This window comes from Pelodiscus sinensis, chromosome 23, assembly GCF_052426305.1.
Source record: "Pelodiscus sinensis isolate ZL-2025 chromosome 23, ASM5242630v1, whole genome shotgun sequence".
In the NCBI taxonomy this organism is placed as follows: domain Eukaryota; kingdom Metazoa; phylum Chordata; order Testudines; family Trionychidae; genus Pelodiscus; species Pelodiscus sinensis.
Window position 1 is genome coordinate 1893717 of NC_143074.1, and position 14418 is coordinate 1908134.

A 14418-nucleotide genomic window follows, 5' to 3' on the forward strand; every position below is an offset into this window, starting at 1 on the left:
GATAAAGTTCCTTTCCCGTAACCATCTGGGGCAGAGTTTCCAGGGAACTGGGCAAAAAGCAATCAAGAATTTTTGACAATGAAGCAAATGTTTCCCCTTTGTACCCAGCGTGATCCCACTGGCGGGGCTGTGGCAGAAATTAGCCCTCTGCTTTATCGATTCCCCATCTCGTTCCACCAAATCCCCACGAGACGGACCCCCGGGTCCGTGCTACAGCCCCGCTTTGGAGCAGGCCCTGAGAAGCCCCTTCAGGGTGCCAGAGCCACAAGGGATCCCGTTCCCCTGCCAGACCGACCCTCCGGAGCGCAGAACTCCTGCTTCCCACCACGAGCACCGCCCAAAGAGCCCAGTGGAGACAGGCCCCGGTGAGAGGGCGATCGCCCTGCCCAGAGTCTTTCTAAACAGGAAGGAGGGACGCCCCCAGCACAGAGGACGGAGGGAAACTCTGCCCAAGGGCAAAGAGACTAAGAAGCCTGCACATCCCAAGGGGCTTGGGACCAGGAGTAGGGGAGGGTCTCCAGGCACTGGTGGAGCCCAAGGGAGGGGGTGGCACCCTGATACACCTCGCCAGGAGAAGCATGGGACTCCCCACAACTGTGGTGACCAGGGATGTAGTGTGGTGTAAACTAATCCCCCCCAAATTCACACCTGGAGTTCATTCAGAGTGCGTTCTGTGACAAGCCCCGAGCAGACAAGCCCTCGCGGACATTCTGTCTTTTTAATCTCAAGAGCCATGGGGAGGGTGCGTGGTCTGAAGCAGAGGCTCCAGATTGAGCTTTGGGGTGTTTACTCACAACCCAGTTCACCAAGTGCAGCACATCCCGTCAGACCAGACAAGCCCCGAGGAATCTCCAGGCTTAACATCAGACACCTCCGACCCAGCACGCCCAGAGCCGGGGACAGGAACATCAGCGGGGCTGAGTTTTCAAATTACGTCATCACGGCTATTGAGTGTCTACATCTGCATCCTTTTCCCCTCAACAATCTCACGGGCAGCTGAGTGTGGCGAGTGGGAAGGGTGAGGAGCAGGGGGTGGAGTCTGCTATTTTATGTATTGCCTTCATAAGGCTTGCACTGCCCTGGAGCACTGAGGCAGAGCCACTAGGACAAGGACACAACTGGAGCTGCCATTGCAGAAGCCCCTGCCATGGGGACAACTACACCCCGAACCCTCATCACTTTACTCTCCATAGCAGCAGCGATTGCCGTGGCAGAAGACACCTGCCCAGGTGAGACACACAAATCTGCTACTTTTAGATACAGTGTAATCTGCTACTTCTTCCTTTGCACTCGTAAGAGCAGAGTGGATTCTTTAGAAACTCATTTTACCTCTAAATGATTCTTAACCTCTCTCCTTTTTGACCGGCCTCTCCTTATGTGAGAGACACCCCTGAATACGCAGAATTAATAATGATCTGATTTTCTAGGGCAAAAATAAATTCAGAAGAGAATAGAGTTTGTGGTTGTAATATAACTGCAGGATTCTGTTGTCTAACCCTCTCTAATCAACAATGCAGCTTGACACATATTGCTGGCACGCTGTGCTGGAGAACAGATCCGCGGTACCCTACACAAGATTTTGATGTCTTTCTGGAACATACTATCCACAGAAGAGTGCTGGAATTTAGATAAGTTTAGTCTCACAAGAGTATTACAAATTGCACATGGCCCTTCCATTTAAATCTCATGACAATATCTGAATTGTTACCACAGAGAAACACAGAATGAAATTTCATCCTTTGTAAGCACTCTTGTTGCAAGTTAGGGAAAGTCAACATAGGCTGGGATAAATGAGTCAGCCTGACCTTCTCTCTCTCTCTCTCTCTCTCTCTCTCTCTCTCACACACACACACACACACACACACACACACACACACACACACACTGCATGCCTTCAACCAATCTAGCTTCTCTAAGGTTTGAAGTGTTCACTTAACTGATTTTGTGTCAATTTCCTGGTTTCATTGAGGACCAGACGCTACACTAATAACACATCACAAGAAAACCTATTTCATGTAAGATTCTGACTTAGTCTACATCAGTGAGAACAAGAAATCTCAGCAGCTCTTGCTTAATTTCAGGACCTAGGAGACTGGTACGTTCCAGAGAACCACCCATAGCTCTGTAGTTCTCCCGCTGCTAGCTTAGGATCAGCCCATCTTTGAAGCTGATACCTGTAGATACAGTAACAATAGATCTTTGTAACCTTGGTTCTTTTATCAGTTTCCCAGCAAGTCAGATGGCGCATTGTGTGTTTCATTGCTGAAAGTGAGATGCCTGGTTTTGCATGAATAGCTAACAAAGGGGTAGCTGTAGCTTGTGAGGGGGATTTGATCAGAAGAATGGGTGGTCCCAGGGTTTGGTCACTTACCTGGAGACCCTGGTTAAGTCCCTGCCGTGCCACAGACATCCTGAGACCTTAAGCAGGAGCCACCTCAGAGGGGTATCGAGGGGGCTGATATATTAGATGAAGTGCTTGGATGCCGTGGCAATAGGGCCCCCCAAGTACCCAGGTGAGCTCCTCCCCCCCCCCCCCATGCTTTGAAGATGTTCCCGCTCCTGAGACTCCTGTAAGAGTCAGTCACTGATTTGTTTGCTACCCCAGAGGTGAGGATCGTGGGTCTCAGTGGCTCCGATAGACTCGCCGTTCTCCAAGGCTGCCCGGGCCTGGCTGGAGCCGCAGGGCCCAAAGGAGACCCCGGAGCTGCAGGAATGAGAGGTACGTCTGAAGTGCTGAATGAGGATCTGTCTGAGCGGTGGTGACAGAAGTGGGGCCCATTCCCCTGTTCTTTTCTTCATTTTAATGTCCTGTTGACGTGAACCAGTGGAGAAGGCTGGAATCGGATTGTTCATGTCAGCTTTGTGATTTAGACGTTCGGGTCACTAAGGGACCTAGTATGTGTCATGACTTCTCTTGGTCAGCATTCAGCAACGCTAAGGGCATGTCTACACTGCGGCGCTATTTTGGGATACCGGGGGTATCCCGAAATAGCTATTCCGCGTCTACTGAAGCAGCCCGTTATTAAATAGATTCCGTATTGCAAATTGCGTAGCTTATTTCGAGCTAAGGGTGCTGTGTAGACTCAGCTCTATTTTGGACACTGGCTTGTTGCAAAGAGGAGCCGCACTACGATGTTTATAACAACAGCAGCCAAGCTCTGTAGAAAACGGTTCGACACAGTAAAGATTCCCCCACGTCTCCACTTTCTAAACCTGGGGTAACCATGAACAAACTACAGTCAGTAACCTGGCAGGAAAAGCCCAGAAGCACCATCTGAACCGCATCAGCTTCCTGATGTAACAGCCCGTTGGGAGAACCGGGTTCCAAAGGCAGGAGCCAGACACAGAGGACTGGTCCTGTTCCCCCTAGAGTTAGTAGCAGCTAATTGGTAATTAGCACAACAGAGGCACTAGTCTAAATGCTCCAGAGATGGCTGTGGCTCTGCCCAGGGTGAATGACAAATATCTGTGCCCAGTAAACAGGTGATCATGTCCAGCGTCGTTGGGGCCTCCTCCACGCTGAAGAGTGACGACATTGAACACCCGCACAGACGCCTGTCAGCCCCTGCTCTGGCAGGGCCTCTGGAGCTGCCTCCCAATGCGCTTGCTATAGGTGATTTCCATAGGTGGAGAAGCCTCTTCTGTCCCGGGGGAAGCATTCTGGATTTGCCCATCCGCTCTGGACAGTCCTGCTGGCTGAGTCTCCTGGGTGCAGTAATCGAGGAGGAGTGAGTCTCTTCGCTAGTGCTGTGGGCGAGGCTGAGAAACGCACAAGGGATCATGGGTCTAGCATTACAGGCCTCTCATCGCCTCCCCGCGCTGCCCCATGTGACTCGTGAGGCTCTCTGGGCAACAGAGCGATTGTCATTCCGCACGAAGCCTCCAGCAGAGCTGAGCCCTAGTTGACGGACAAAGCAGGACTCCACGTTATTCAGCTCCCGACCTCAGGCCACACCCAGAGGTGCACGTCCACACGCGGCCTGGGAGCAGCCCCCTCACCGCCACACTGGAGATGGGATTTATGAGCCTGATAATGGGGTCAGCCACCGTTTCCAACACCATCCCCAAGCCAGCATGCAAAGCATCTCTGTAAAGATGAGCTCAGCCCCAGTTCTCCTGGAGTAATACCCCACGTCATGGGGCCCTTGGGATCCTGAGCCGACATCCTGGAGGTAGCGTGGACCTGGACACGGAGGCCACCAAAACAATAACGAATGTCCAGGCCTTGGAGATGCCCCAGCACAGGAATAACTGCCCTAAATAGCCTGTTACAGGGTAACGCCCTCGCTCACTCTTGTGCCGGTTGGGAGGGCACCTTGGGTCCACGAATGGAGAAATGGGCTGTTAGTCGTTCAGGTCCCACAGGCTGGTGAGAACACGCTAGGTGTGAATCTTAGTTGATGTCCCCCAAAACGATCTAGGCAACAACGATTGGAGCTGCTGGCTGCTAAGTCTTGGAGCGCTATCACTACCGCAGAGGGGCGGAGTGGCCGCCCACTGACCCAGAGGCAGACGCACCCCTCTGGCCTACCCGGCAACACTACAGTAGCGAACTAAGTGGCTGGTAGGTGGGTTTGCCTTTGAGAAACCCAGCATGCTGGGTGTGAGTTACTTTGAAATTTAGCCTCTAGGACTATGCAAGCTTCCCGCTGCCTGGGAACGTTGCTGCGAAATCAAACGTTTGATGCCAAGGCAGTTTTTCAGACATTTTGACATAAAACCCAGCGACTCTGTTCATTTTGTTAAGGAGCCCATCACCATGGCATCTGGGAAGAGTTCACTTGGCTTAACTAGGGCATTAACTCTCCCAGGAAGAGTCCCTGCACCCCCTGGCCATAAGGCAGAGGGCAAAGAGCAAAGTCCCAAATGGGACCTGTCAACATGTGTCATGCAATGTACTTCATCTCTTTCTGCACCGTGTAGGTGAAAAGGGGGCGCAGGGAATCCCGGGGAAGGCAGGACCACTGGGGCCAAACGGTAAGTAACCAGTGGGAAACCTGCTCTTGGTGGGTGGTTGAGGTAACAGCCTCGGTTAGAAAAGACACAAGTGGTTTGAAAAGAACATAAGAACGGCCACAGTGGGTCAGACCAAGGTACCGCAGCCCAGTGGCCTGTCTTCTGCCAGGACCAAGGCCAGGTGTCCCAGCGGGAGTGAACAGAACAGGGAACCACCAAGTGATCCACCCCATCACCCATTCCCTGCTTCTGGCAAACAGAGACTAGGGACACCTCCCCATCCTGGCTAATAGCCATTGATGAACCTATCCTCCATGAACGTATCCATTTTGTTTTTGGACCTGTTAAAAATCTGGTCTTCACAACCTCCTTTGGCAAGGAGTTCCACAGGTTGACTGTGTGCTGCATGACTGTGTGTTCTCCAAGGAATATTTGCTCCTTTGAATGTACAAGGTGGCTAAATCCCAGCCCTTCTTCTGAAGCCATGCCCTGTGTCTCACGGAACCCTGCTCCAGAGGGTCTCCTGTTCGGGGCAGAGAAGAGGGGCAGGACAGGGAGGGTGTGGGCAAGGGCAGGACTGAGGGTAGGTCTAGCAGATGAATGCAGTGGCAGAACCACTGGCCTTTGCCTATGCAGGGAGAAGGAGCAGCATGGGCTTGGAGGCTGCCCCTGGGTTGAGGATGCAGCAGTGATCAGAGCACGCCATGACCTAGTGAGGATGCAGCGAGCTCCTAAGGCAAACCTTTGGTTAGGAGAACAGGATCTGCCTTCAGACGTTTATCCTAAAAGAAACGTGGCTCTGAGCCCACAGCACTGAGACAACTGCAGCTCTGCTAACCCTTTCCGTTCTCCCCCAGGTGGCAAAGGGGCGAATGGTTCCCCTGGTCCAAAAGGTGAGAACTCAAATTATTCTTCTTGCCTGATTTTTATGAAGGAAGCCAAGTGAAGGGCTATGGCTTGATGCCAAGGGGAGGGAGTGTGTGGCTAGTAGAGTCCAGGATGGGACCAAAAGATGCTTCAGCAGGATTTGGCTCAGGAACTCCATTCATAGCACATCCCTGCTGTACCCTGGGGCCATGTTTCCAAGCCTGCATGCCTTGAACCCTGCATGGATCAGGGCAGAACCTGCAAGGACCCAGGGATTTGACCCTGTGTTCTATTTTTAGGTGATAAAGGATCTCCTGGAGCACCTGGAACCATCGGTGAGAGCCTCTGACTCCTTCCTACCAAAGTGTATCCTCTCCGCAGTGCTACCAAGGAATTCCTTTGCAGTCACCCCTGGGGTCCCGTCTCTCAAGGGTTCCTCTGCAAATACAGTTAATTTACAAATAAAAGTTCTCACACACACACACACACACACACACTTAGTCACACACACACACAGTCTCTCACACACACACAGTCTCTCACACTTAATAGCCACATGAACTAAACCTGAGGGTACGTCTAGACTTGCTTTCACTTTCGAAAGATATGCAAATTCTGTGCATATTTGTGTATCTTCTTCCGATTGCATTTTCAAAAGGGGTTCTTTCAAAAAGGAAAGTAGTCTAGACATGGTTCTTTCGAGAAAAAAACCCTTTTTCGAAAGAACCATTCTTCCTAAAAAAATGAGGTTTACACGGTTGGGTTTTTCCTTTTTTATTCCTCACCCCCATGAACAAGGGCCTTCATTTATACCTGGGAACACTCTAGTGTTCAATTATGCCTTTACTAAAGACTGCACAATCCTATTGTGGACTGCACATCCCATTTGACCTGGATGAGGGGATGGATTGCACCCTCAGCAAGTTTGCGGATGACACTAAGCTAGCGGGAGAGGTAGATACGCTGGAGGGCAGAGATAGGGTCCAGAGTGACTTAGACAAATTGGAGGATTGGGCCACAAGAAATCTGATGAGGTTCAACAAGGACAAGTGCAGAGTCCTGCCCTTGGGACGGAAGAATCCCAAGCATTGTTACAGGCTGGGGACCAACCGGTTAAGTAGCAGTTCTGCAGAAAAGGACCTGGGGGTTACAGTGGATGAGAAGCTGGATATGAGTCAACAGTGTGTCCTTGTAGCCAAGAAGGCTAACGGCATATTGAGGTGCATTAGGAGGAGCATTGCCAGCAGATCCAGAGAAGTGATTATTCCCCTTTATTCAGCTCTGGTGAGGCCACATCTGGAGTATTGTGTCCAGTTCTGGGCCCCCCACTACAAAAAGGATGTGGACGCATTGGAGAGGGTCCAGCAGAGGTCAACCAAAATGATTAGGGAGTTGGAGCATTTGACCTATGAGGAGAGGCCGAGGGACTTGGGTCTGTTTAGTCTGCAGAAGCGAAGAGTGAGGGGGGATTTGATAGCAGCCTTCAACTTCCTGAAGGGAGGTTCCAAAGAGGCTGGAGAGAGGCTGTTCTCAGTAGTGACAGATGGCAGAACAAGGAGCAATGGGCTCAAGTTGTGGTGGGAGAGGTCCAGGTTGGATATTAGGAAAAACTATTTCACTAGGAGGCTGATGAAGCACTGGAATGGGTTCCCTAGGGAAGTAGTGGAGTCTCCATCCCTAGAGGTGTTTAAGTCTCGGCTTGACAAAGCCCTGGCCAGGTTGATTTAGTTGGGATTGGTCCTGTCTAGAGCAGGGGGCTGGACTTGATGACCTTCTGAGGTCTCTTCCAGCTCTGTGGTTCTATGATTCTATGATGATTCTATGATATTGATTTGTATGTGACTACTAAACGCTGGTCACTTAGATCTGTGTAAATAGTACTGTTGATAACACTTGCCCAGGAAGATGTCAACATGAACGGCCATTTTCAGACGTTTGTGTATTCAGAAAAATGTCTATTGAGTGGCGAGCGAGTCAGGAAAGGCCATTTGTACAGAGTCGCTTTTTGGAGGCGAACGGGGTGGTAAAGCACAGGACACAAACACCAAAGCAACTGATTTCTCCTCTCTAGCATTCCGAACTGAAGTGGCGCCTGCAGAGTGAAATATTGGTAGCATAACAAACATGTTGAACGTGGGGCCATCCAAGTGTTGCAACAGCTCCCTTAATTACACGCAGATGACATCTTGGCTGCGCCAGAACTCAAGGACTAGGGATATTTCTAAAGTGCAAACTCGTTGGGTTTGAGCCAGCGCCATTCAGCGTTAAGATGACCCAGCTGCCCCATAATTCCCATCCCTGGGTGGATCCCTGGAGAAAGGCCACTTTCCTGCTTAAAGAAGCATCCTTCTCTGAGAGATGGGAGGGCAAATCCCCCTTTGCTCTCCTTTCTTCCAAGGATTTCAAAGCCCACGTTCTAGATCCAAGTTCACTCTTGCCACATTCTGCCCATGTTCCCTACTACATGGGGGTGCTACAGTCTCAGGGTGCCAGGTGGAGGAGAGTCGATGCAACCCACTTCCCCACTTTCCCCTGCTCCAGGATCCAGCAAAAACCAAAAGAAACGGCCTTCTGCCTGCCTTTCACCCGCTGCATTGGGAGCGATTTACACCCCCAAGAGGCTCCAGTGTGTGTGGGGAATTCCCACAAAAGTACAGACTAAAACTGCCCCTGGCGTTGCTGTTGTTGTTCCCTCTGGAGGGAAAGCATCTTGCAGCCTCCTCTCCACTGGTAAAAATGAATCACCCAGTTAGCAATGAAAGTAACACCAAGGAGACTACAACCCCAGCACACTTACCACGGGACGTAGGGTGTTGCTTGTGCATCTCCAACCAAGAGGAATCTAGTTGTAATTGACAGTATTTTTATGATAGACACCATGAGCAGTATTTAGATCCTGATTTAATTTTTCTGCACAGGAGAGGGGGAGCTGGACAGCCTGCAGTGTAAGAGAGGTGAGTGTTTCATGGTACTGCTGGCTAGTCGGCTCGTTTTGCTTCAGGGTTGCAGAACCTCCCTTCAGCATGCAGAGGCACATTTGATTCCCTTCCCCCCGGTGTTGCAGGGGTCCTGGTGTTTATTACAACAGTCCCCAACCACGACAAACGCACCTGCACAACAGCGCTGCCCGTTTTAAGTGGATATTCTCTTTAAAATGCCGGCTCAGTTTCAGAGCCAAACCCACCGAGTGGAGTTTTCAGCTACTGCACTCGCCCAAGCTGTGAGAAAACGCAGGAAGCAGGTGCCACTGAGAGGGCTACAGGACTCAGACATGCTGCTCAACAAGATGATGGCATAGAGCCATGCCCTGGCACCCAGACAGTGAAGAGCTGAGGTTCACCCGGTTTTGTTGCTAAGGCATTGGACTGGCCCTTAGACTTAGAGAATCACAGAATCCTAGAACCGGAAGGGACCTCGAGAGTCATCAAGCCCAGTCCCCTGCCCTCACGGCAGGACCAAGCAACATCAGATCATTCCTGACAGGTGTCTGTCCAACCTGCTCATAAATATCTCCAGTGATGGAGATTCCACAACGTCCTTAGGGAACGTATCCCAATATTTAACCACCCTGACAGGAAGTCTTTCCTAATGTCCAACCTGAATCTTCCTTGCTGCAATTTAAGCCCATTGCTGCTTGTCCTGTCACCAGAGATCAAGCAGAACAATTTTTCTCCCTCCTCCTTGTAACTCCGTTTTAGATACCAGAGGAGATCCATGTTCAGTACCTGGCTGTCCCAGAGGTCTAGTTTCAGTAAAGCAGGCTTGGCGATGTCCCTTTGTCCTTAGCTTTGTTCTAGGCAGCTTGTCACAATGTTGAAGTTTAATAACCATTTGAAATTCTGGTTCTGGCCAGGAGCGAAGAACTGCAAGGAGCTGCTAACCAGAGGGAACCTCCTGAGCGGCTGGTACACCATCTACCCCCACGACTGTAACGCCCTGACCGTGCTGTGTGACATGGACACGGACGGCGGGGGATGGATTGTAAGTGTGAATAAAATGCACACAAATATCCGAGCGCCTCATGCAGAACAAGCTGCTGCCCCAGGAGGGGAGGCCGTGGGGCCGTTGCATGTGAATCAATCGTCCATGGTGCTGAACTCCATTCCCGCCGCTGTTTGTTGAGACTCTTTGGACGAGACTTGTTCAATTCGCGCTCTCTAAGAACGGACTGTAAAGTTCTTGAACACGGCCACTAAGCTATTGCCCACAGAGGCCTGGCGCTAGAGGAAACTGACCAGCTGTTCTGTAAGAAGGTGATGGGTCAGTATCGAATCTATCATCATCTACCCTGCAAATCTTTAGTCCCATATCCCAGAAGCTCTCTCAGGCAAGTCCAAAGATCCCTAGGGAAGCAGCCCCCAGTCTGGACCCCGCTCTCACCAGCCTCCAAAGGCAAATGCCTCTCCTGCTGCTCCTTTCAGAGTCTGCATCCCCTCCAGCGTTCCTCTCCCCTGCACACTACCCTCCCCCTCTGAGACTGGCTGGGTCGGATAGGCCCAGATCCCTCCACTTCCCGGCAGCCTCTGAGGGGGTCGGTTAATTGGAATCAGCTGCTTGGGTTTCCCCTCCCCGCGGGCAGTTCACTGGGTCCCAGACAGACTTTCAGAGCTTTGGACAGCAGGGCAGCGAGAGGCACCGTGCATGAGACTTTTGACCCACTGAACGTTTGCCCCTGCGGGGCTGAGCTGTTACCGGAGCGGACTGGAGCCGTTTACACACGAGTACCTGATGCAGGCAGGTCGGGGGTGTCTTTTTTCCCTCCTTTCCCCAGCTCCTCGCACGGCAGGTTCCTCCCTGAGCCCTTCCTTCCCCTGCAGGTGTTCCAGAGACGGGCGGACGGCTCTGTGGAGTTTTTCCGCGACTGGGCTTCGTACAAGAGGGGATTCGGCAGCCTGCTCTCAGAATTCTGGCTGGGGAACGACAACATCCACCTGCTGACGTCCCAAGGTAAGACACCACCGTGGCAGCGTTTCAGTCTGGTCCCCCCTCTGGATACTCTGGGCCACATTCTTCCTTGCTCTGCACTGCAAAAGAGCGTGAAAGGCTCCTGCCCAGCCTTGCTCTAGGTATGTGGTTACAGGAGGGGCAAAGTGAGGGGAAAATGAGGCAGGCTCTTCTCAGCAGGGGGCCGGGTGCTGTTGCCCCATTTGGCATTGCATGGTGGAAAGAGGCTGGTAACATCAGCCCTACAGCAACCACCAGGCTGACTCAGGCGCAGAAAGGGCCCCAACGACAGTGCAAAAGCCGGATGTGTTCAGTGCTTCATGATCCCATTATTTTTAATAGGAAACCATGAACTCCACATTGACCTCAAAGACTTCGAAAACAACAAGCAGTTTGCCAAGTACAAGTCATTCAAGATTGCAGGAGAGACGGAGAAATACAAACTGATTCTCGGAGACTTTCTTGGCGGCACTGCAGGTACCGTCTGGGCGTGTCATATACCGTGGGGAGCACGCCAGGCCCCGCCAGCAGAGCCAGGGGCCACCTTGTGGCAAAAGCAAAATAAATCCCTCCCTGGTTGTTAGAACTGTTTTATCGCTGGGGGAAGGGTGCATCTCTAAGACACAGGGTCACATTTATTTACAGCCTCTGGAAACTGTTCCAGGCAGCGCGTTGGCAAGAAAACCCCGATGGGCGGAATGGGACAGGAATCTTGCCTGTACGCACTGGAACAAAGGCTGCATTGAGTAACACTGGGCGATCTGAGGGGGCCACTGGTTGCAAATCAGCACAGAATGGGGCCCGTTGTTTTTGTATTTAGTCTCCAAGTCGAATTTGATTTCTCTAGCAACACGTGAAGCGTTAGGACTCCAAACCCGAATGAATACCATTGAACTGAAACTCCATCAGGGCTCTATTGACCACTTCCTTCCTTAGAGACCTGTGTCCTTAACCGAGCACCAGAAAAGAAACCCTCGGGGTGCGGTGTGAAGCCAGCGTGATCTCTGCTGTAAGACACAGTGTTCACCGCCCCCCCCCCCCCACTACAGCCACTGCCGCACTACAGGGTGCGACGTAAGAGCATCCCCCAGGCCCGGAGTTCTAGCGCCTTGGTAACCGCATTCCCCAAGCCCTGCGTGTAACCATGAGGAACCGGGGGGCAGTCTGCCAAGACCCAGATGAGCAGGGGATATTTGTAAGAGCTGTTATCAGCACAGCCTCCCCCATCCGCCACAAAGCCCTTCTCTCCTGCCAGGGTTTCCTGGCGCCTGGGAGTGAAATCCGCCAGCGTGCAGCAGGGGCTGGCAGAAGGGAGTTTGGAGACCTGAGCCAGTGCAGCACGTGGGGCTATAATGCTGAGCACTGAAAGCCCCGCAAAGACCAGACACGCTCACGTCTTTGTAACCAAGTAACACGATTCTCTTGCACAGGTGATTCACTATCCCCGCACAAGGACATGCGGTTTTCAACCAGAGACAACGACAACGACCTGAGTTCCAACGCCCGAAACTGTGCTGAGATCTACAAGGGGGGCTGGTGGTACAAGGACTGTCACTGGTCCAACCTGAACGGGCTGTACCTGGCTGGTACCCACGCCAGCTTTGCTGACGGGGTGAACTGGAAGACGGGCAAAGGTTACAACTATTCCTACAAGCAGTCGGAGATGAAGTTTAGGCCCGTGTAGCTCAGCAGACGACAGGACAGAACCGCTCCGTGTCCTGCCAAGAACACGTGCTTTTCGCTAGCCACACGTCTCCTCTCTCCCTCCGCCTGCGGGCGCCACGTGTGGGGAATGCCCCCATCTTCCTTTTGGTGCCACTTCCACCTGTGACAGTGCCTTGGCTGCCCAGCTAACAGCTGCTTCCCACACTGTAGGGCTCCTGGCTGGAGAGATGAGTGCGAGTGGCCCCCTCTTTCTGGCCAAGCAGCACTGAGTTCTACTGAGTCGGGCTTAGCTGCCTGCTCCATGGTTAAGGTAGTGGACTGGGACTCCAGCGACGGGGGCTCATGTACTGCTTCTGCCATCCAGTCCCTGGGCTATCTTGGGCTTCCACGAGGAGTCCAGGTAGTTCGGAATAGGAAGCCTAATCCGAACTATCTAGTGCGTGCCATGTGTAGCTGCGGGCACGGAGTCTGAGCTAGCGGACATTTCAAAATGGCGATGCCCAGCAACATGCAAATGAAGCCCGGGAAATTCAAATCCCGGGCATCATTTGCAACTCCGGTTGCCTACATTAACCACCCTAGTTCGAACTAGGGTGGTAGTGTAGACATACCCTAAGAGATTAACTTACCTGTTACAGTAAGACTCAGAAAACCTTTTAAATAAAACTAACACACAACACAAGAATCACCCTCACTTTCTTGAAGGCACTTGAAGCAATAAGTAGCAAGGCTGAGGTTACACTGCGAACGTGGCTTTCTGTCTGCCACGAGGACTTTTTCCTTCAGGCTGCCAGGAGAGTCTACCCTTACGTGAAGGAGAGAGGTGTCTCTGAGTTGCTCTTCCAAATTTCACACAAGCCATTCAACTGAAGCCGTAGATGTCAAGATTCAAGGCCAACCTTGCCTTGGGCAGACTGCCTCGCCAGCTGTTCACACTCACAATAGCTGAACCCGTTACAAGACTTTTAGTTGAGAAAGCCATGTTAATCCCAAGTCTCTGCTAGGACTGGGAGATGTGGGTGACCGATAGAAACCACCAGCATTTTCTTTGGAAAATCCAGAACAAAACATGGAGGGAATCCATCACCTCGGTAATGCCAATTCCTTTAGAGCTGAGGCCTGGATTATCCAGCACCAGCTGAGTAGAGCAGGCACCGTGTGCTCATGGCTGATAGCAGTTTTGGTAAAAATGTGCCTGCCCAACTTGCCAAAGGAGAAAGGAAACGGAGGCCGAAAGGAATGGTTTAGAGCAGTGTTTCCCAACCTGATTTTTATAAAGCACACCTTTAAAAAAAATGTAGAAGTACCCCCAGTACTTACAGTTTTCAGACACGCAACTTTTTTTCTACCATTGCAACACATTTGCTTAAACAACTTAATTGTAGCCGGGTGGGTGATGAAATTTTTGGGTGTAAAAAATGCAAAAATAATAAAGTGCTGTAAAACTTAAAACAAAAATTCAGTTTTCTCCAAATTTCTGTTGTGTTGATGCACCCCCAGACTTCTCTCAAGTACCCCAATTCTCGTACCACTGGTTGAGAAACACTGGTTTAGAGAAGTATTTCCCAACTTTTTTTTAAAAAAGCACCCCTTTTAAAAAAATTTTAAGTACTCTTAATGCACCCACCCCTCTTCCAGAACCAGGCATACCCAGCCTCCCTGCACCAACGTAAGGGCCCACCTCCCCGCTTTAACCCAATGCTCCTCCCCCAGATCCAGGCACCCCCATCCCCCATCTCTAACCCCCTCCCCCTCCCACAGAGCCAGGCACTGGAGGGTCACCCTACCTGTAAAGTGGCTGCTCGCGCTGCCTGGCCCTGCCTCGGGGGCTTGATTGCACAGGGAGCACGTGGCCGACAGCGCCAGGTAACGTAGAAAGCGGCTACCTCATAGGAACGTGCTACCAGAAGCATTTTCTTATTTGTAGGATCGTAAGGAAATGCTTCTATAGGAAACTGCTACCAGAAGCAGCACAATCCTACAGGG

General features: G+C 51.5%; 1 protein-coding gene across 2 annotated transcripts; it reads left to right on the forward strand.

The window, feature by feature from the left end:
- Window positions 1-1019: 1019 nt before the first annotated feature.
- LOC102447557 (ficolin-2-like) lies at window positions 1020-13890 on the forward strand. Of its 2 annotated transcripts, XM_075905977.2 has the most exons (10): window positions 1022-1229; window positions 2606-2719; window positions 4924-4977; window positions 5814-5849; window positions 6123-6158; window positions 8742-8777; window positions 9677-9804; window positions 10641-10770; window positions 11110-11244; window positions 12198-13890. In XM_075905977.2, exons 1-10 carry the CDS (start codon window positions 1148-1150, stop codon window positions 12449-12451), a joined length of 1005 nt encoding a protein of 334 aa, XP_075762092.2. In that variant the 5' UTR covers window positions 1022-1147; the 3' UTR covers window positions 12452-13890. The 2 variants fall into 2 exon arrangements, with proteins under 2 accessions (XP_089628970.1, XP_075762092.2); XM_089772844.1 differs by lacking the exon at window positions 2606-2719 and having other exon boundaries at window positions 1020-1229.
- The last annotated feature ends 528 nt before the right edge of the window (window positions 13891-14418 follow it).

Excerpts from the sequence above, each read along its gene's own strand:
- LOC102447557 (XM_075905977.2), top strand. The coding sequence starts at position 1,148 with ATGGGGACAACTACACCCCGAACCCTCATCACTTTACTCTCCATAGCA. Across the intron at positions 6,159-8,741 it reads TGGAGCACCTGGAACCATCG|GAGAGGGGGAGCTGGACAGC; the intron begins GTGAGAGCCTCT and ends TTTTCTGCACAG. Across the intron at positions 10,771-11,109 it reads CCACCTGCTGACGTCCCAAG|GAAACCATGAACTCCACATT; the intron begins GTAAGACACCAC and ends TATTTTTAATAG.